The following is a 21,215-nucleotide window of genomic DNA, read 5'->3' as shown; positions in this document are numbered from 1 at the left end:
ATTTATTTATTATTTTTACATTTTGAGACAGAGTCTTGCTCTGTCTCCCAGGCCTAGGCTGGAGTGCAGTGGTACAATCTCGGCTCGCTGCAACCCCCACCTCTTAGGTTCAAGCAATTCTTGTACCTCAGCCTCCCAAGTATCTGGGATTACAGGCATGTGCCACCAGGCTCAGCTAATTTTTGTACTTTTAGTAGAGACAGGATTTTACCATGTTGGCCAGGCTGGTCTCAAACTCCTGGCCTCAAGCAGTCCGCCTACCTTGGCCTCCCAAAGTGCTAGGATCACAGGCATAAGCCACGGCGCCAGGCCAAACTTTTGTTTTTCTTTTTCTTTCTTTTTTATTTTTGAGATAGAGTTTCACTCTTGTTGCCCAGGCTGGAGTGCAATGGCACGATCTTGGCTCACTGCAACCTCTGCCTCCCAGGTTCAAACGATTCTCCTGCCTCAGCCTCCCAAGTAGCTAGGATCACAGGCATGTGCCACCACACCTGGCTAATTTTGCATTTTTAGTAGAGATGGGGTCTCACCATATTGGCCAGGCTGGTCTCAAACTCTTGACCTCAGGTGATCCACCCGCCTCGACCTCCCAAAGTGCTGGGATTACTGGCATAAGCCACTGCACCCGGCCCAAACTTTTCTTAAACTGTGTCTCCAGTTTACCTCATTCAGGTAACTTGAAGTAGGTCTCGATGTAAATAATCAAATTATTTCTCTATACTGAAGAAGGAAGATGGAGAGTTAGGAACTCAATTAGAATGGATTTATAGAAAATTTATGGATGCAAAATTTACAATAAAATTTTTAATACTTGATTCTTTCATAATTTAAGGCAGCAACACTTTATTCTTTTCTTTTCTTTTTTTTTGAGACAGAGTCTTGCTCTGTTGCCTAGGCTGGAGTGCAGTGGCACCATCTCAGCTCACTGCAACCTCCACCTCCCCCATTTAAGCAATTCTCGTGCCTCAGCCTCCCGCTGAGACTATAGATGTGAGCCACCACGCCCAGCTAATTTTTGTATTTTTAGTAGAGATGGAGTTTTGCCATATTGGCCAGGGTGGTCTCAAACTCCTGACCTCAAGTGATCCACCCGCCTCGGCCTCCCAAAGTGCTGGGATTACAGATGTGAGCCACCGCACCCAACCAACAGTTTATTCTTAATGTCTCCTAGAAATTGTAATAATAAAACCTTTTAAAGGAATCAATTTTGAGATAAGTCTTCGGTTAGATGCTATTATTGCCAGCCAACTCGCCCTTCCATGAACACATCAGTGTCCCCCACCTCAGAAATGAGGGAAAGTTGCACTTGGTCTCCTCAACCTATGGGGGTAACAAATACTCCTAACTCCACCTAAATACTCAGACAGGAACTTTTCTTTGTGATTTTGTGAATGACAAGATTGGAGTAAATATTTTTGTATTACAGAATTCATATAAAAAGATAAAGTATTATTTAGTTAAAAATCAATGACTCTTCTGGCAAGATGTTTTCTAATTGATTCTGTATTTCTGGTTACATGAACAAAGTTTTTTGTGATAAGATTTTGTTTTAATGCTCAGAGACATTCGTAAAACAAATGTTGAACTGAAACACTCTTAAGGATGGAAGAGGAGAACCCTCAAAAGTATACTCTATGAATGTGCCTCAGTCCATCAATGACCCAAGTCTCCATTGCTTTTTCCTCAGTCCCCCTGGCTGTCCTCCAGCTTCGTGTCAAACATGCCAATGAAACCTCACTGAGCATCATGTGGCAGGCCCCTGCAGCAGAATGGGAGAAATACATCATTTCCCTAGCTGACAGAGACCTCTTACTGATCCACAAGTCACTCTCCAAAGATGCCAAAGAATTCACTTTTACTGACCTGGTACCTGGACGAAAATACATGGCTACAGTCACCAGTATTAGTGGAGACTTAAAAAATTCCTCTTCAGTAAAAGGAAGAACAGGTAGTAACCTTTATAAATTTTACATTTTAAAGTGTTCTGTCTGCTGAATTACTATTTAACATGCATTGTTTTATGGATCCTTTCTATTGTGTTTGTTTTCTATTTTACCAATTTCAGTTCTTATCTTTATTAGTTCCTTCTTTTTACTTTGCTTGGATTTAGTTTGCTAAACTTGAAAAAGATTAAAGAACAACCGTTTCAAGGAGTTTTGCTGTCAAGGAGAGCAGAGAAGTAGGGCAGCATCTAGAAGAGGAACTATGGTTGAAAGGAGGATGACTTTTTAAAGGCAGAAGAAATAATAGCATGTTTTATGCTGGAGGGAATGATCTAGAAGATGTAGAAGGGAAATCATGATGATGTAAAGTGAGAGGGAAGAATTGCTGCAGTTATTCCATGAGTAGGCAAGAGGTATTGGGATCTAGAGCACAAGTGAAGGAATTGGCTTTAGAAAGGAGCATGGGGAATCTAACCTCAATGTCAGCTGGTGTATTAGTCTGTTTTCACACTACTATAAAGATCCTACCCAAGACTGGGTAATTTATAAAGGAAAGAGGTTTAATTGACTCACAGTTCCACATGGCTAGGGAGGCCTCAGGAAACTTACAATCATGGTGGAAGTTCAGTTACAATGGTGATCATTAAAAAGTCAGGAAACAGCAGGTGCTGGAGAGGATGTGGAGAGATACAAACACTTTTACACTGTTGGTGGGACTGTAGACTAGTTCAACCATTGTGGAAGACAGTCTGGCGATTCCTCAAGGGTCTAGAACTAGAAATACCATTTGACCCAGCCATCCCATTACTAGGTATATACCCAAAAGATTATAAATCATGCTGCTATAAAGACACATGCACACGTATGTTTATTGCGGCACTATTCACAATAGCAAAGACTTGGAACCAACCCAAATGTCCATCAATGATAGACTGGATTAGGAAAATGTGGCACATATTACATCACAGAATACTATGCAGCCATAAAAAAGGATGAGTTCATGTCCTTGGTAGGGATGTGGATGAAGCTGGAAACCATCATTCTGAGCAAACTATCCCAAGGACAGAAAACCAAACACCGCATGTTCTTACTCATAGGTGGGAATTGAACAATGAAAACACTTGGACACAGGGTGGGGAACATCACACACTGGGGCCTGTTGTGGGGTGGGGGGAGGGGAGAGGGATAGCATTAGGAGATATACCTAATGTAAATGATGAGTTAATGGGTGCAGCACACCAACATGGCACATGTATACCTATGTAACAAAACTGCATGTTGTGCATATGTACCCTAGAACTTAAAGTATAATAAAATTAATTAATTAATTTTTAAAAATCATGGTGGAAGGTGAAGGGGAAGCAGGCACCTTCTTCACAAGGCGGCAGGAGGGGAAGTGATGGAGATCAAAGGGGAAAGAGCCCCTTATAAAACCATCAGATCTTGTGAGAAATCACTCACTAACACAAGAACAGCATGGGGGAAACCGCTCCCATGATCTAGTCACCTCCCTCCTTGGACATATGGGGATTACAATTCAAGATGAGATTTGGGTGGGGACACAGAGCCAAACCATATCAGCTAGGAAAGAGAGAATATGTGGGTGCAGATGCCAATAGGTGGATCGTTGTAGGGTGAGCAGTTATCTTCTAATTGCTTTCATTTTTTCTGTGTAATTGGAAGCAAAGTAATCAAGATTTCCCTTTTTAGTTGGACGCCGTGGCTCACATCTGTAATCCCAGCACTTTGGGAGGCCGAGATGGGTGGATCTTGAGGCCAGGAGTTCAAGACCAGCCTGGCCAACATGGCAAGACACTGTCTTTACTAAAAATACAAAAATTAGCTGGGAGTGGTGGCACATACCTGTAATCCCAGATACTCGGGAGGCTGAGGCATAAGAATCACTTAAACCCAGGAGGTGGAGGTTGCATGAGTCGAGATCTTGCCACTGCACACTAGCCTGGGTGATAGAGCAAGACCCTGCCTCAAAAAAAAAAAAAAAAAAAAAATTTCCTTTTTCAACGTATATGCTATTGTCCTGTATCTTATTTTTCTCTCCTCTTTTGATCCCACAAAAATATAATTATTGCTTTATATAGTCAACATCTGTTTAGATATACCTACCAATTTACTACCTTTTTTCTCATTTTTTCCTCCTGCATCTGAGATGTTTTATCTGGGATTATTTTCCTTTATCCTGGAGAACGTTATTCAAATTTCTTCATTGAGAGTTTCTAGGGACAAACTCTCTCAAATTTTGTTTTTGCTGGGCATATTTTTATATAGCTCTCATCTTTATATAGCTCTCGGTCTTGAAAGATATTTTCCTTAAGTTCCAACTCTGTGTTTAAAGTTATTTTCTCTCAGCACATAGAAGATATTATTCTAGTCTTTCTGGGATTTATTGTTGTGCTGAGTCAGCTGTCAGTCTGATTTTTATTTCTCTATGAGTCTGTTTGCTATGACTGCTTTTTTGCCTTTGGGGTTCTGTTTTTTCACAATAATGATCAAGGTATAGATATATGTCTTTTTGTTTCTCTTGCTTAAGATTGATTGGTATTTCTGTACTTTCCAACTAGTGTCTTTCTACAATCCTGGAAATTCTCAGCTATTAACTCTCTGATATTGCCTCTTGCCCCTTCTCCATTGCCCGCTCTGTCATTTTCTGGTATTCGAGAACACACATATATGAACACATCAATATATTTCATATTTTCCATATGTTTTCTCTCTGAACTACAGTATAGGTAACTTTCTCATATCTTTGATTCATTTCATTAATTCTTTCTTCAGCTTTGTCTAATCTATTTTAAAATCTACCCACTGTGTTTTAAATTTTAATTGTTCACTTTTAAGCATTCTCTTTGGCTCTCTTTCAAATTTATGTTGTGCTCTGTTGCTCTTTAGTTATATTTTCATTCCCCTCCTGTATTGTTATATGCGAATTAACAATGTTTATTTTCCATCCTATGTCTGATAATTATAAGAGCTGAAATCTTCAGAAGTTCTGTTGTCTTTTGATTTTCCTGCCTTTTGTTTATATTGCTTTATTTCTTTAAATGTATGTGATTTCTTTTTACTGTAAGCTCGTTTTCCCTAGAATTTTATTCTGTGGAAATTATTTAAGGCCATGTTTGAAGGTGAGTTTCAGAAAGAATTTTCATTTGATTCTTTCAGGTGCACAAGACTACTATCAAACCAGACCTACTTTAATCTAAATTGTCAATTTTAGGTTTTTTGATCACTTGGGTGTATTATAAATTCAGGTTGCAAACACATTGAAACTATCTTAAGGTTATGAATTCTCAGAGGAAATTGTTTTCTCCATCCAGTATTAAGAAGGCTGAAGTTGTATGGGGAGTAAAGAGAGACTATTTATTTCACTTATACTTAGAATGTAGCCTTTCCAATGTTACTCAAGGTCACCTATGAGTTTCTTCAGCCTGGAAAAATCTACACTTTACCTCCTTTCTCCAATATCCTGCAGTGCTATAAAATCAAAGCTTACATTTGCATTTGAAAGGTGCTCTCAACACAATAGTTTGCCTTATGATCCAATTACCTCTCTATCCTTTATTTTTTGGCCTTTGAGAATCCCTTACATTCCTGACAAGTCATTCATTTACATTTTCATATTTTATCCAATATGTATAGTTGTGTTTATTAGAAGGATTTTCATGGTATCTAGCCTATCATACTGCCAGAAAGGGAAGTCCAAGGCATTGTTTTAGACCTAAGGTCATTTTTATCATCCCCACCACCCATATTGCTGGGTCATACGGTAAATGCATGTTTAACTTTGTAGAAAAGTGCCAAACTGCTTTCCAAAGTATTTGTAAAATTTTGCATTCCCACCAGCAGTGTATGAAATTTCCACTTCCTCCACGTTCTCAGCATGTCGTACATGGTATTAGCAGTTTGTTTTAAAATTTAGCCATTCTAATGGAATAGCCATTATAATAAGATAATGATATCTCATGTGGTTTTAAATTGCCTTTTTCTAATGTCTAATGGCTTTGAGAATCCTTTCACAAGCTTATTTGTCACCCATTTATCTTCTTTGGGTAAGTTTTTTGTTCAAATATTTTGCCGGATTTTAAAATAGGATTGTTTGTTTGTCGTTGGTCAAAATGTTTTCTGTTGGTTTTTCATTTTGATGCTTAATTTATCAATTTTTTTCTTTCATAAATCATGCTGTGGTGTCATATCTAAAAATAATTGCCTAAATCAAGGTCACAAATGTTTTCTCCTAGAAGTTTATAGTTTTAGGTTTTAAATGTAGGTCTGTGACCCATTTTGAGTTAATTTTTATATATGATGTGAGATATGGGTGAAGGTTTTTTTCTTTGCATATAGACATCTGATAATTCTACCTCTATGTATTGAAAAGACTATCTTCTCTCCATGAAATTGCCTTTGGATCTCTAAAAAATCCATAGATAGCATATTTGTTCTTCTATTTCTGGGCTCTCAATTCTGTTCTATCAATCTATGTTTCTGTCCGCCCTTTGCCGGTATTATCCTGTCTTGATCACAAGATTTTTAGTGAAATCAGGTGGTGTTAGTCTTCTAACTTTATTCATCTTTTTCAAAATTGCTTTGGCCACTGTAGCTGTTTGCCTTTCACATAAAATTTAGAATTATAATTGAATCTTTAGAATTGAATCTGATCCATATACAGTAGGATTTTTTTAATGAACACTTTTGTATCTTAATCCAGAAGTCATTGAACTTTGAGAAAGAGGGGTGCCAAGGTTCCAATCCCTTTGATTATTATAATTCAGGAAAGAGGCACAAAGAAGAATGTATATTGGCCAAGTGCCAACTTCAAGATCTGTGTATGAGATTTGTTAAACGATAAGTTGGAAGTAATAAATGTTGTTAATTAGGAAAAGGACACAGGCTTAGGGGTTAGACAAATCTAGCTTTCAGTTCCAGGTTGGCTATTTGTTAGCACTGTGATATAGGCTAAATTACTTACATTTTATGATCCTTGGTTTCCTCGTTAATAGATGGAATAATAAAATCAACTTTATAGAGTTCTGAATGGGTGCCAAATAATGTAACCTTTATGAGATGTATAGCTCATAACTGGCACATAGTAGGCATTCAGTAGTTGTTGTTATTATCATTATTATTTTTAATATATATTATAATTTATATTATTATCACATGTTCATGTATAGTAACAGCCCCTTTGAGAATGTGCCAGTGTAGAACTAACCAGTTTGCTAGACCATAATCACCAGACTGAAGGGAATTCCCAGTACCACACCATAACAGTGATTGGCTCAGGTAGATTAGATAGCTTTGAATTCTCGTGGGGTAAGGACAGATAAAATCACATTAACTAAGCAGTTTTCAAAAATAGCCTTCATTATCTAAAATTTAAAATCAAAACCACTTAATAAGCATGCATCATCTCATCTTTGGATCTTAAATAATTTCGATTCCCTATATAAGCAGCTTTTTCAAAGTACTAGAGCCTCTCTAGAGGAGTAGTTCTCCATATGCCACAGGAAATAGAACTGAGAGTCTATAGCAACAACACAAAAATTATTTTTAGCACGTTCAAGTCTGTCTCCATTTTTTGACTCATTTTTCTTACACTTTCTTAAGGTGACTAAGTGTCATTTGTTTTTTCTTCTGTCTACTGTTTTAGTGCCTGCCCAAGTGACTGACTTGCATGTGGCCAACCAAGGAATGACCAGTAGTCTGTTTACTAACTGGACCCAGGCACAAGGAGATGTAGAATTTTACCAAGTCTTACTGATCCATGAAAATGTGGTCATTAAAAATGAAAGCATCTCCAGTGAGACCAGCAGATACAGCTTCCACTCTCTCAAGTCCGGCAGCCTGTACTCCGTGGTGGTAACAACAGTGAGTGGAGGGATCTCTTCCCGACAAGTGGTGGTGGAGGGAAGAACAGGTAAGAAGTAGAGATATGTGTCTCTGACTTACTAAGATCTGAGTACATGAGACCCCTATCAGAATATTATAGAAATATCCTAAAATCAGACTCATCCCTGGCCTTCATAAAAGCTAAGTTTCATAAAAGCTAGCCATCCAGAAGGTATATGGAATGGAAATTGGGCGATGGGTGATGGCAAGAGAGAATAAATTCTGAATTTTTTTTTTCTTTTGAGACGGAATTTCGCTCTTGTTGCTCAGGCTGGAGTGCAATGGCGTGATCTCGGCTCACCGCAACCTCTGCCCCCTGGGTTCAGCGATTCTCCTGCCTCAGCCTCCCGAGTAGCTGGGATTACAGGCTTGTGCCACCATGCCCTGCTGACTTTGTATTTTTAGTAGAGACAGGGTTTCTCCATGTTGGTCAGGCTGCTCTCGAACGCCCGACCTCAGGTGATCCGCCTCGGCCTCCCAAAGTGCTGGGATTACAGGCGTGAGCCACCACGCCCGGCTGAATATTTTAACATCTCCAATGAACATGTAAGAGCTCCTCACTCGATGCCTAGACTTATCCCCCTATTCAGTTGATTTCCTTTGAAATGTTTATGTCCCAGTTAAGGTAAACAATAATGGATAAAAAACAAAACAAACCTCCCAAAGGAAGCATCTTTCACTCTTTTATATTCTTGGTTTGCAAGACATAAAAAGAAAATGATCTCCAGTTAATATGGTCAGAGGTGGAGTTGATCTAATTTTCAGGTCTCATATTTTCATAAGCAACGTTAAACAAGTGCTTAATATGCTATCTAAACAATTTTTCTTGACCTTAAGAGCTCCCTGTTAGAAAGCTAAGTAAACAAATAAGTGTCATTATGGTCATGTGTGTCAGGGAGCCATGGCACCAAGGAAGGAGATAGAATTTTCTACGTAATACAATGAAAGAACATAAAAAATTAATATATATGATATATAAAATGTATGTTCGTTTCTTAGAAAAAAATTACATAAACCCAATAGAAGCTTTGATAATTATTAGTGGGACCTTGTCTACTTAATTTTATATAATTACTGTAAGTTGGATTTCAGGCTTCTCCTTCTGCATCCTCAACACTCAAATTCTGTTTATCAGCTGCAGGCATCATAGATGCATCTCTTTCCAAAATCATGAATCTCACCTACTTAATGAATCCAGAGGACATTAACTTCATTAACTCTCCCAGAAGAACAACGAAGTCACTGAGAAGATGTTTCATAGTCTTGGTAGAAATTCACTGGTGTACGCCCATTTCCCTCATTCTATGACAGCTGACATTGTCACCTGCATCTTTTTTTTTTTTTAAGACGGAGTCTCATTTTGTCACCAGGCTGGAGTGCAGTGGCACGATCTTGGCTCACTGCAACCTCCGACTCCCTGGTTCAAGTGATTCTCCTGCCTCAGTCTCCCGAGTTGCTAGGATTACAGGCACGCACCACCATGCCCAGCTAATTTTTGTACTTTCAGCAGAAACAGAGTTTCACCTTGTTGGCCAGGATGGTCTCGATCTCCTAACCTTGTGATCCGCCCGCCTTGGCCTCTCAAAGGGCTGGGATTACAGGTGTGAGCCACTGCGCCCGGCCCGTCACCTGCATCTTTCTCGCTGATGTTTTCTTTCCTTTCTTTTAATGGTTCTTGGCACCATCCATTGGTGTAGCACACTTGGGAGTAGGGAGCTGAAAAGCTTAGCATGGAACTCAGGAGGCCTAGGTTTTGGTCCTAGCTCTGCCATTAACTTATTTCCCTAAGCTTCTGTGTTTTAATCCACACACAATAATTCACTCCTACCCTGGGTGTCAGAATAGGGAAGGAGAAATAATAAAACTGAGGAGAGGAGTGGAGGACGACCTTGCATTCATTTCCCAGTGATTTGCAGTTGTATCAGTCACATTAGACTGATTTAATTCGTGCTTAGACACTGTATAATGTGGGTGTTCATGATTGGATGCCTCTGTTAGTTGGGATCCAGTCTCCTACCATCGGTGGCTCTTCTTTGCTGTAGGTCCTCAGAGCTCTCCCCATTTCTCCAGAGAATGGAGGTGGGGGAGGGGTACAACTCATCAGACTTGGGAGTAGACATTTCACTTCCACCCACATTCCACTGGCCAGAACTCAGTTACATGGCTACATCTGACTGCCTGGGAGCCTGAGAAATGCAGTGTAGCTGTGTGTCAAGAGGAAAAGGAAATGGTCGGGGAACCATATTCTGCCACACAGGTTGATTCTCATTTTATATACCACAAGGATTGTCCAACTTATTGTGAGCTACTAAAATAGTCTAGTCTGTGCTATCTCTTGAAATAACTGTGCACTTTAAATGAGACTTACAATTATTTTTACACCTATATTTTAATTAGAATAAAGGTACAAGTATTTGACCCATATTATATAATAGAAGCATTCAAAAAAGGGACAAGAAATTCTTTGAAGAATGGTCATAAAGTTTTGAGGAGAGAATCAAATATGAATAAATATGAGCACGAGTTATTTTACTCAAACATATGAAGAGTACACATTATCATGATAAAGGAGGAAAATGGGAGACTCCTGTAGAAGCACAATAATAGGGATTTTGAAAGGTGGCTCTTTTAGTAAATTTTGTACACAATCAATTGTAAAGAATTCAGTGGCTAAGGCCTTGATAATCCTTATCATCTCCTCAAATTGCTGAATTATTAGTCAACATTAAAATAATTTTGAAAGGTATTCTTATATTTCACCTGTTTCCACTGAGTTGAAACATAAATAAACCCTCCCAGCCCAGATAAGATGGCAGAATATTTAAAATTAAAGATATTAGATATACTTAACAAATCTAATTCTAATCTGAGAAAATGCTCATCCTAAAGGAAAAACAAATTTTGTATCTATTTTTTCTTAAACATGTGAATCATATTTCTGTGAAAACTTTTGATAATTGTGTCTTTTCTAATAAAATGTTAGTAGTTGCAAATATTTCCAGCAGTTTTTAAAAACAAGCATAACGAGTTGCTTTTGAGAGCAACTAAAGGATGTATGGATGGTTGGATGGCGGAAGGAAGGAAAGAAAGAAAGAAAAAAGGAAGAAAAGAAGGAAAGAAAAGGAAGGAAGGAAGAGATGTACCAATATATAAATCTTCTGGCTAAAAAGTTCAACTTTATATCTAGGAAATGTCCATATATGTGGATCAACATTACCAGAGTTGTTCACTAGAATGCAGTTTATAATTTTTAGTGATGGATAAGTGCTTTTAAGTATAAGGTATGCTTTGGGGCTTAATTCACAAAGTCCGAGCATATTACATTAGAAGGATTCTCAGAAGTCATCTAGCCAAATCCTGTCCATTATAAGTGATGTACTTGATATTGACAATCATATGAAACTGTTTAGTTAAGTTAATCAACTAATGATTAAAACAGTATTGCAGTTCATATATACTGTAATATTTTAACCCTATATTCATTTATGGCAGTACTATTTAGTGGGCACCTATTTCTGATAAGTGGTTCAACTTTTACTCAATATTGCAATTACTAATTTGCTGACTATACATCCAGCCAGAGAACTTCTTAAAGACATTCATGCCTTTTTCATTTTTGTATACCTGGCAAATAGTAGGTTCTCGGTAAACGTTTGTGACACTAATCCCCAATTCATATAAGCAAATGATTATAGTTGACATCAGAAAACCCATTATCGCCATAATAGTTCTCTCTGCCCTTGGTTGGTCCAGCTTCCAGACTTCTTACTTCCAAGATAGGTTTTTAGGCTTATTTCTTACCACTAGAGGGCAGGAAATGCTTTGCAAAGGGAAAACGGTCCCTCTGGTTGTGTTAGCTGTTACTTCCCGGGAATAAATAACTTCATCACAAGAAAATTGAAGCTATCCCAGTTTAAGGTCTTTAGAAAAGCTATCGTATTCTTCCCCTTTCCACTGAAACATTTTTGCTTTACTGGGAAGTTTGGTTCAAGTTGATTCATTTGGATTGTTGAAATATTTGTTCCCTTTCTTACAGGGAACCTTCTAAAACATTCTATAAAGATGCCTCCACTTGAAATGCTTTACAAACAGCAACCCCATAAAAATGCAGTAGTGGCATCCTTGTATTTACGAGGCATCCCAAAGGCCTCCTGACATTTTTATTTTGATTAGTCTTCTGATGTCAAAACACTCAGCTTCTGGAAGCTGAGTGAAATCCTTACACTTCCTTGACCGCTTATGTAATCAGATTAGATCTCCTGAGTCCACGGTTTGTGCTGACTGCAATAGACGACTCAAACTTTTGACTGTGTTTTTCTTTTTGAATCCCCCCCACCTTTCAAAATCACAGTCCCTTCCAGTGTGAGTGGAGTAACGGTGAACAATTCCGGCCGTAATAACTACCTCAGCGTTTCCTGGCTGCCGGCGCCCGGAGATGTGGATAACTATGAGGTGACATTGTCTCATGATGGCAAGGTGGTTCAGTCCCTTGTCATTGCCAAGTCTGTCAGAGAATGTTCCTTCAGCTCCCTCACCCCAGGCCGCCTCTACACCGTGACCATAACTACAAGGAGTGGCAAGTATGAAAATCACTCCTTCAGTCAAGAGCGGACAGGTAAGGCTGTATGAAGGTTCAGGGCTCCGTAAGAACCAATTCACATGTGGCTCAGGGCACCACAGAGCTGCAGCAATTCTGTAATGATGGGATGCAAGGCCCTTGAGATCACAAAACTGTTATGGAGTCTTCGTATTTTACCCCAAGAAACTCCTTATGTGAGCAGACCCTGTGTGACTAGAACTTATATCATATTGAAATAGCGTAAAAAGTATTCCCGTTTATGGTTGCTAGGGCCTGGCTTTATATATCTTAACTATAACTAACCCTTATGAACTCCTTATTGAGGTAGTCATTGTTATTATTCCCATTTTACAGATCAGGAAACCAAGGTTCAGGGCGGTCAAGTAACTTGCCCAACTGTTTACCTTGCTAAACAGCCAGTATGTTTCAGATCCTGGTTTTAAACCCAGTTCTGAATGACCCCAGTGCCTACAAAGCTCTCCATCCTAAAATCCATCCTGAAATGTCTGTTGGTCAAAACCACTATTCATCCCTTTTCACACAAGGTGAAAATGTGAACCTTTATGGTTCTGGGACTAGGGAGCAAAAATCTTAGCAAAGGAAACAAATGTTCAGTCCAATGTGCTGGAAAGAATTAAATCTAAATAGCTACCATTTTCCCAATATATTTATGCTTTCTGGGGTTTATACCTGAGATTTCTGCTTAAGGTTGGCATCAATACATTGTCAGATGTTTCCTACTAAGCTATGGGTTGATTTCTGTATTTTAAAATGTCAGTTTTTCCGTAAAGTTCTGAGACAATTGTCCTTATCCTGTTACCTAGCACAGGACCTGGGGCTTAGTAAGCACTCAGTAAATATTTGCAAAGGAATAATCAGAAATCACTTAGATCGGGGTTCCACCTGGGAGTCCATGGTTCATGGGAGACTTTAGGAATGTAGTAACCCCTGAAATTGTTTATGAGATTGCTGGGGATAGGAAAGGTATATGCATTTCTTTGAGAAGAAACAGTCCATGGCTTTTATCAGATTCTTATGGTTTCTGTGACCCCCAAAAAGCTAAGAACCTCTGATTTATATTGTTACAGGATGCTGGCATTGAAGGGGTCCTTAGAATGATCTAATCCTATTTCCTCATTTGGATATAAAGGAAGTCCCAGAGAAGGAGTGGGAGTGTGGCTTCTCCATGGTTGCAGGGCTGACTGGTAGTGGAGCTCAGCCTAGCTCCAGTGCTGTCCGTTCCGTCATGCTGTATCCGAGAGCACTAGTCAGGGATATAAAGAGATTATCCCTACCCTCGAATAATTTTAAGCCCAATTACACTGATAATCACAATAATGACTTAGATCTGAAAAGCAGATTTCTAGGCTGGGCGCGGTGGCTCACGCTTGTAATCCCAGCACTTTGGGAGGCCGAGGCGGGCGGATCACCAGGTCAGGAGATCGAGACCACGGTAAAACCCCGTCTCTACTAAAAATACAAAAAATTAGCCGGGCGTGGTCGCGGGCGCCTGTAGTCCCAGCTACTGGGAGAGGCTGAGGCAGGAGAATGGCGTGAACCCGGGAGGCGGAGCTTGCAGTGAGCCGAGATCGCGCCACTGCACTCCAGCCTGGGCGACAGAGCGAGACTCCGTCTCAAAAAAAAAAAAAGAAAAAAGAAAAGCAGATTTCTATTTACAAAGCAGTCTTACGTCAGGGTCTCATATTGATCAACTTGGAGCCTAAAAATCACCAGAAATTAAAGGATGTGTTACCTAACTACCAACCCCTTGCTTCCTACCAATGTCAATGCATGATGATTTCCTATCCGTATGACTTTAATATTGCAAAGTCTTTTGCTGAGATTGTTTTAAAATGCAAGAAAGTGATTCTTTATTCAGTGCATCCTCTTGACTCCTTGACCAGCATGAACTTGGACTTGGTACATGACTAATGGAGGCAAATCATTGCCCCCGACAAATCAGTTTAACTGGAGAGTCATGTCTGAGTTGTTCTCTTGATGATTTTGGCTGATTATCTTAATGCCCTTTTCCATTTCTGATGCTCTTGTTCTACATTTTGGGTGAAAATACCAATATTTCTAATTCTGTATCACATCATCTCACTGTGTAGCAAGGCAGGTCTCCACAAATTACCCCGTTCCACCTGGAGAGCTCCTTATTGACTTAACGTGATATTCAGCCAGGTTTTTCTTCCCGTAATAGTTGCTTTGCCTTCAGCAAATTGCCTGGATCATTGACCTTTCTTAGCCCATGCATAAAATGCCACTTCATAATTTCCTCTCCTTAACTCTGTGATGACTGTATTCTAACAACACTGTAATTGGTTTTAGGTAAATATCTTGGAGAAAGCATATCTGTCCTTGCTCCATATCTGTGGTGAGCTATATTCCAAACACTAATCAGTAAACACAAGGCAACAAAGGATGCTAATGCAACTTGTAGGTGTGAGAAAATGGAGCTTCTAAGCGAAAATACTGAAATTTCTGGATCATTTCATGATTTGAGAAAAAGTAGAGGAGAAAAATTGGACACAGCCTTGGCATGTGGGCAGATCAGAAACCCCTAATATATACCAAATACAGAGAGCAGCTGTACAGGCCTAGAGGACGTGCTAGTATTGGGACAAGAGTTTAGTACCCTGGATCCGAGTTCATGCCTCTTTTCAATGCTCCTCATTAATATGTATAATGTCCAGTTACCGTGAAATAGTAATGAATCTGTGGCCTACGTTTGAATTAAAATTCAGCCCCAAATGGAAAAATGAAATCTCCTTAATATCATGCTCTAAATACAGAATTGCCTTATTCCACAGTGTTCCTAAGTAACATGCATATATTTATTTACTGGTTGGGGAGGGGACCACAGATATACAGAATGGTTTTGTTTATATATTAGAAAGAACCTCACATGCACAAAATTGTATTAATCATAATTCTTGGTTCAAGAAACCATGCATCCCCAGCACTTTGGGAGGCCGAGGCGGGAGAATCATGAGGTCAGGAGTTCGAGATCGGCCTGGCCAACATGGTGAAACCCCATCTCTACTAAAAATACAAAAAATTAGCTAGGCGTAGTGGCAGGCACCTGTAATCCCAGCTACTTTGGAGGCTGAGGCAGGAAAATCACTTGAAGCAGAAGGCGGAGTTTCCAGTGAGCCAAGATCACTCCACTGCACTCCAGCCCGGGCAACAGAGTGAGATTCTGTCTCAAAAAAAAAAAAAAAGAAAAGAAAAGAAAAAAGAAACCATGCACCAACTGCCACCTTTACTTTTTAGGCATCTAGTTAGTAATTTTTAATAATTTAACATGTACACAAGAAACCAACCACTACCTAAAATAAAAGCTAGGACCTTGACAATAACCTACATCAAAATATGTGGTCCCCACCTCATGAATTCACTCAAAGGTAGCCAACATCTTGACTCCTATGTTCACCTCTCCCTTGCTTTCCATCTTGCGTAGTTTTATTGCATTTATATACAGGCCTAAAATTATGGGTTTTAAAATTTTTTGTTGTTTTTAACATTATTTAAAAAGGTATTTTTAATGCAGTATTTAGTATCTTAGGGACTTAGATGTTTTACTTATTATACAGATAAGATTCATCCATATTTTGTGTTTTGATGTGAAGGACAAGAAATCCATATTTTTGTGTTTTGAGTTAAGGAATTAATTATAACTATTATATAATATTTCACTGTGTGTATGTGTGTATATGTATATATTCATTATGCAGTCTCCTGTACATATTCCTCTACACTTGGTTTTTATATAGTTTTTTAATTTTGCCAGTCAAATGGATGTAAAACAGTATTTCACTGTGGTTTTGACTTGCATTTCCTTGATCACCAATGATGTGGAAAATCTCTTCTTTTATTATGCAAATAACCATATGTGTTTCATCTTCCATCTTTCTTTTTCTTTTTCTTTCTTTATTTTTTTTTATGAGATGGAGTCTTGCTCCATCACCCAGGCTGGAGTGCAGGGGCATGACGTGATCTCAGTTCACTGCAACCTGTGCCTCTGGGTTCAAGTGATTCCTCCATCTCAGCCTCCCGAGTAGCTGGAACTACAGATGTGCACCACCATGCCCAGCTAATTTTTGTATTTTTTAGTAGAGATGTTGGCCAGGCTGTTCACAAACTTCTGACCTCAAATGATCTGCCCGCCTCAGCCTCCCAAAGTGTTGTGAGCCACCATGCATAGCCTCATTTTTTTGAGAGGGGCGGGTTGGGGGATTGCTTATATTCTTCTTAGTAACTTTTGAGTCAGCAAGGTATGTTGGAATTATCTATATCATTTACCATCACTCATATTAATCATCAGCCATCATGTTTAATGTTCCATCTTATACATGACATTTTGTGCAGGCAAACAGTAGGCTTAGAATGAGTTCATCAGCTTCTGTTAAAAGATCCGTTTAATCACTCCACGTAGTGTAACAATCTTTCCCCTCCAGAAATCTGTAACCTAAGGTCTAAGATTTTTCTTTTAAATACACACAATAATAATCTACTCTCTCTTTTTTATTGTCCCAGCTTGTCATCTGTGATCAATTACTCACTCAGAATTAATAAATATTTAGTCATTCTCTGTTTCCTTTTCAGTGCCTGACAAAGTCCAGGGAGTCAGTGTTAGCAACTCAGCCAGGAGTGACTATTTAAGGGTATCCTGGGTGCATGCCACTGGAGACTTTGATTACTATGAAGTCACCATTAAAAACAAAAACAACTTCATTCAATCCAAAAGCATTCCCAAGTTGGAAAACGAATGTGTATTTGTTCAGCTAGTCCCTGGACGGTTGTACAGTGTCACTGTTACTACAAAAAGTGGACAATATGAAGCCAGTGAACAAGGGAATGGGAGAACAAGTAAGTGGAACGATTGCAAAATCTGACAGTTGCTTGGACTTGAAAGTCTCTGAGTAATTTATCTGAACCTTGAATTTTTTCTGCTTATTCATTAGTACATTACATTCCCAGTAAGTCTCACTTGGCGCTAACATCATTCAGCCAAGCCATGGCCTATAATTACAGAATATTTATTGGTAGATAAAAGCAAACATAGTGAGGGAGCAAGAAGGCTAAATGTCCCATTTTTCTTCCCTGTCTTCCTGCATCATGGTATTTAAATTCCAGACTTCTTATCTTATGATTGAGATCATAACTCATTTTATAATTATGTTCTACCAATGCTGATCATGTAACATTTATGTTAGGAAAAAATCACAATTTTAATAGTTGCTTCCAATTTTTCTTATTTAATTATGCATGAAGTAGTGCTAGTGGTTTATTTGGGGAAGGGAGATGTTGCCAGTTCCTTGAATGTGACTCATAAATTATTATGTAGGTAAACTCTGATCAGTTCCTTTCCTGAAATGTCTTCTCATTTTTCTCCCTAGTTCCAGAGCCTGTTAAGGATCTAACATTGCGGAACAGGAGCACTGAGGACTTGCATGTGACTTGGTCAGGAGCTAATGGGGATGTCGACCAGTATGAGATCCAGCTGCTCTTCAATGACATGAAAGTATTTCCTCCCTTTCACCTTGTAAATACCGCAACCGAGTATCGATTTACTTCCCTAACACCAGGCCGCCAATACAAAATTCTTGTCTTGACAATTAGTGGGGATGTACAGCAGTCAGCCTTCATTGAGGGCTTCACAGGTAATGTGAAATACTGTTCTTGAACCTGAATAGATGCAGTGGTGTATTTAACTTTTGGATAGTCCAGGCATTTCGACTGAGGATTTGGAGGGGTAAAAAGGAGACAGCAAGAAGGGACAAAGTCATCTTGATAGTGACAATGATGTTGTCCAACCTGGATGAAAGAAAGTATGATGTCAGCAGAGAGTGGGGGGGGTTGGAGGGTGCTTTCAGAGAAATAGCAATGAACTGATGTGATTAGCTGGTGCTTGTGAGGCACACAGATTAAGAATTAAGTGTTACTTGGGTATCACTTCTTTAGAACTCTTTTAGGAGTGTTGCCATAGTAGTTAACATGTACTGACAGTTCACCATGAACCAGACCCACAGCAAAGCATTTTATGTCTACATCTTGTTCAGTCTTCACAATGCTTTGGGAGGCTGAGGCAGGAGGATAGCTTGAGCCCAGGAGTTCAAGCACAGCCTGGGCAACATGACAAAACCCTGTCTCTACAAAAAAATACAAAAAAATTAGCCGGGCATGGTGATGCATGCCTGTAGTCCCAGCTACTGGGGAGGCTGAGGTGGGAGGATCACCTGAGCCCAGGAGGTATAGGCTACAGTGAGCTGTAATCATGCCACTGCACTCCAGCCTGGACAACAGACCGAGACCCTACCTCAAAAATAAAATAAAAAAAGAATCAATCTTCACAACTCTATGAGCTGGTTAGTATTATCATCACTGCCATTTTTCCTAAAGAAGAAACTGAAACTTACAGAGGTCAAGTAATTTGCCTGTAGTCCCACAGCTTGTGAATGAGAAAACCAAAACTTGGACCAAGGCACGCTAACTAGCCCCTCGCTATATAATTAGCATTCCTCATTTCCACTCACCCGCCTTGACTTCCCCCTAAGCTTTCCCCCATCAACTTCAGTTCACACAGAAAAATCAGAGAAAAGTGGCAAATTGTTAATTTCTTTTTCATCTGAGTTCTCTCAGTGGGTGCCAAAACATCAGAAGCATTCAAAACTTTGAAAATTTCAACAGTTCATTCTGTAAGTGATGACTTTTAAATTTATTTTCTTTTTTAGTTCCTAGTGCTGTCAAAAATATTCACATTTCTCCCAATGGAGCAACAGATAGCCTGACGGTGAACTGGACTCCTGGTGGGGGAGACGTTGATTCCTACACGGTGTCGGCATTCAGGCACAGTCAAAAGGTTGACTCTCAGACTATTCCCAAGCACGTCTTCGAGCACACGTTCCACAGACTGGAGGCCGGGGAGCAGTACCAGATCACGATTGCCTCAGTCAGCGGGTCCCTGAAGAATCAGATAAATGTGGTTGGGCAGACAGGTAAGCATCCACCTGGAGAAGGGCTAGATTGTAGAATGCCTCATGGTTCTCCAAAATGGGACAGTGAATGGGCTCAGCTATTCACATATCTAGATTTAAAACCACCAAAGTTTGTACAATTTAGTGGTTTCAAGAGCCTTACTCATTTATTCTTTGCATTTTTCTCTTAATAGAGATCTTCAAAACAAATGAAAGGGAATCAGAAACCAAATCAGTTGAACAAATTTTTATACTTGCTAAAGGATAATAAAATTTTAAATTTTAACAAGCAGGCTGGGCATGGTGACCCACACCTGTAATCCCAGCACCCTGGAAGGCCAAGGCAGGTAGATTGCTTGAGTTCAGGAGTTCGAGACTAGCCTGGGCAACATAGCGAAACCCCATTTCGACTAAAATTACAAAAAATTAGCCAGGCGTGGTGGTGCACACCTGTAGTCCCAGCTGCTTGGGAGGTTGAGGTGGAAGAATCACCTGAGCCCAGGAGGTCAAGGCTGCAGTGAGCCATGATCGTGCCACTGCACTCCAGCCTGGGCAACCAGAGTGAGACCCTGTCTCAATAAATAAGTAAGTAAGTAAATAAATAAATAAATAAATAAATAAATAAATAAAATTTAATCAGGAGACTTCCATAATTACGCATTTTTCAAGTTCTACCTTTTAAGAAAGAGTACACATCTGTGCCATCTACTCTACCTGGTAGAGCTAAAAAAAAAACAAGTATCAAATATATGAATAATATATCTGTTTATATCAATATCACTATTCATGTATTATTTTTGAAAGATCTCTAGCCATACTATAGTCCTCTTACAGATGAGGAAAGTATGGCTCAGAAAGCTTATGAAACAGTATCAAGGATACATATATAATAAGACCTAAAGCTATAATTCAAGTCTACGTCTGTCTGGCCCCAAACCTCATGCCCTCTCCACTGTGACACAATACTTCTTAGATGTCTCCCATTCTCATGACCACTTATTTAGTTGTGGGGCCTAGGGCTTCTATACCATGCCCTACTATGCCTCTATTTCATATCTATGTTTATATCTATATCTGCATATCTTTAACCCTATGACAAACCCTGTGTTAGAAAGTGGACATTTGGGCCGGATGCGGTGGCTCAAACCTGTAATCTCAGCACTTTGGGAGGCCGAGGCAGGTGGATCACGAGGTCAGGAGATCGAGACCATCCTGACTAACATGGTGAAACCCCGTCTCTACTAAAAATACAAAAAATAGCCGGGCGTGGTGGCAGGCACCTGTAGTCCTAGCTACTCAGGAGGCTGAAGCAGGAGAATGGTGTGAACCCCGGAGGCGGAGCTTGCAGTGAGCTGAGATCACGCCACTGCACTCCAGCCTGGGTGACAGAGCAAGACTCCGTCTCAAAAAAAAAAAAAAAAAGAAGGCATTGGCTGGGCGCAGTGGCTCATACCTGTAATCCCAGCACTTTGGAAGGCTAAGGCGTGTGGATCACGAGGTCAAGAGATTGAGATCATCCTGGCCAACATGGTGAAACCCTGTCTCTACTAAAAATACAAAAAAAAATTTAGCCAGGCATGGTGGCACGCACCTGTAGTCCCAGCTACTCGGGAGGCTGAGGCAGGAGAATCACTCGAACCTGGGAGGTGGACGTTGCAATGAGCCAAGATCATGCCACTGCACTCCAGCTTGGTGACAGAGTGAGACTCTGTCTCAAAAAAAAAGAAAGTAGGCATTCAGTAGCAAGGCATAACCCCTGACCTTGAGAACCTTATAATCTAGTGAAGGAGATAGAAAAGTAAAAAAGGCAAT

General features: G+C 39.7%; 1 protein-coding gene across 6 annotated transcripts in view; it reads left to right on the top strand.

Moving 5' to 3' along the window:
* The window catches only part of PTPRB (protein tyrosine phosphatase receptor type B), a 118,737-nt gene that overhangs the window by 49,487 nt on the left and 48,035 nt on the right, over nucleotides 1-21,215 (top strand). For 5 of the 6 annotated variants that reach the window (XM_055239625.2, XM_055239630.2, XM_055239629.2 and 2 more), the window contains 6 exons: nucleotides 1,688-1,948; nucleotides 7,606-7,872; nucleotides 12,196-12,459; nucleotides 17,032-17,295; nucleotides 17,826-18,089; nucleotides 19,161-19,424. In XM_055239625.2, the coding sequence (XP_055095600.1) occupies nucleotides 1,688-1,948; nucleotides 7,606-7,872; nucleotides 12,196-12,459; nucleotides 17,032-17,295; nucleotides 17,826-18,089; nucleotides 19,161-19,424 (1,584 nt within the window). The remainder of the gene's footprint in view (nucleotides 1-1,687; nucleotides 1,949-7,605; nucleotides 7,873-12,195; nucleotides 12,460-17,031; nucleotides 17,296-17,825; nucleotides 18,090-19,160; nucleotides 19,425-21,215) is intronic. The other variant, XM_055239626.2, reaches the window with a different exon arrangement.

This window comes from Symphalangus syndactylus, chromosome 13 (assembly GCF_028878055.3).
Source record: "Symphalangus syndactylus isolate Jambi chromosome 13, NHGRI_mSymSyn1-v2.1_pri, whole genome shotgun sequence".
Taxonomy (NCBI): Eukaryota; Metazoa; Chordata; class Mammalia; order Primates; family Hylobatidae; genus Symphalangus; species Symphalangus syndactylus.
Note: the sequence above shows the minus strand (reverse complement) of the source record. Positions and strands in the feature narration are given on the sequence as shown.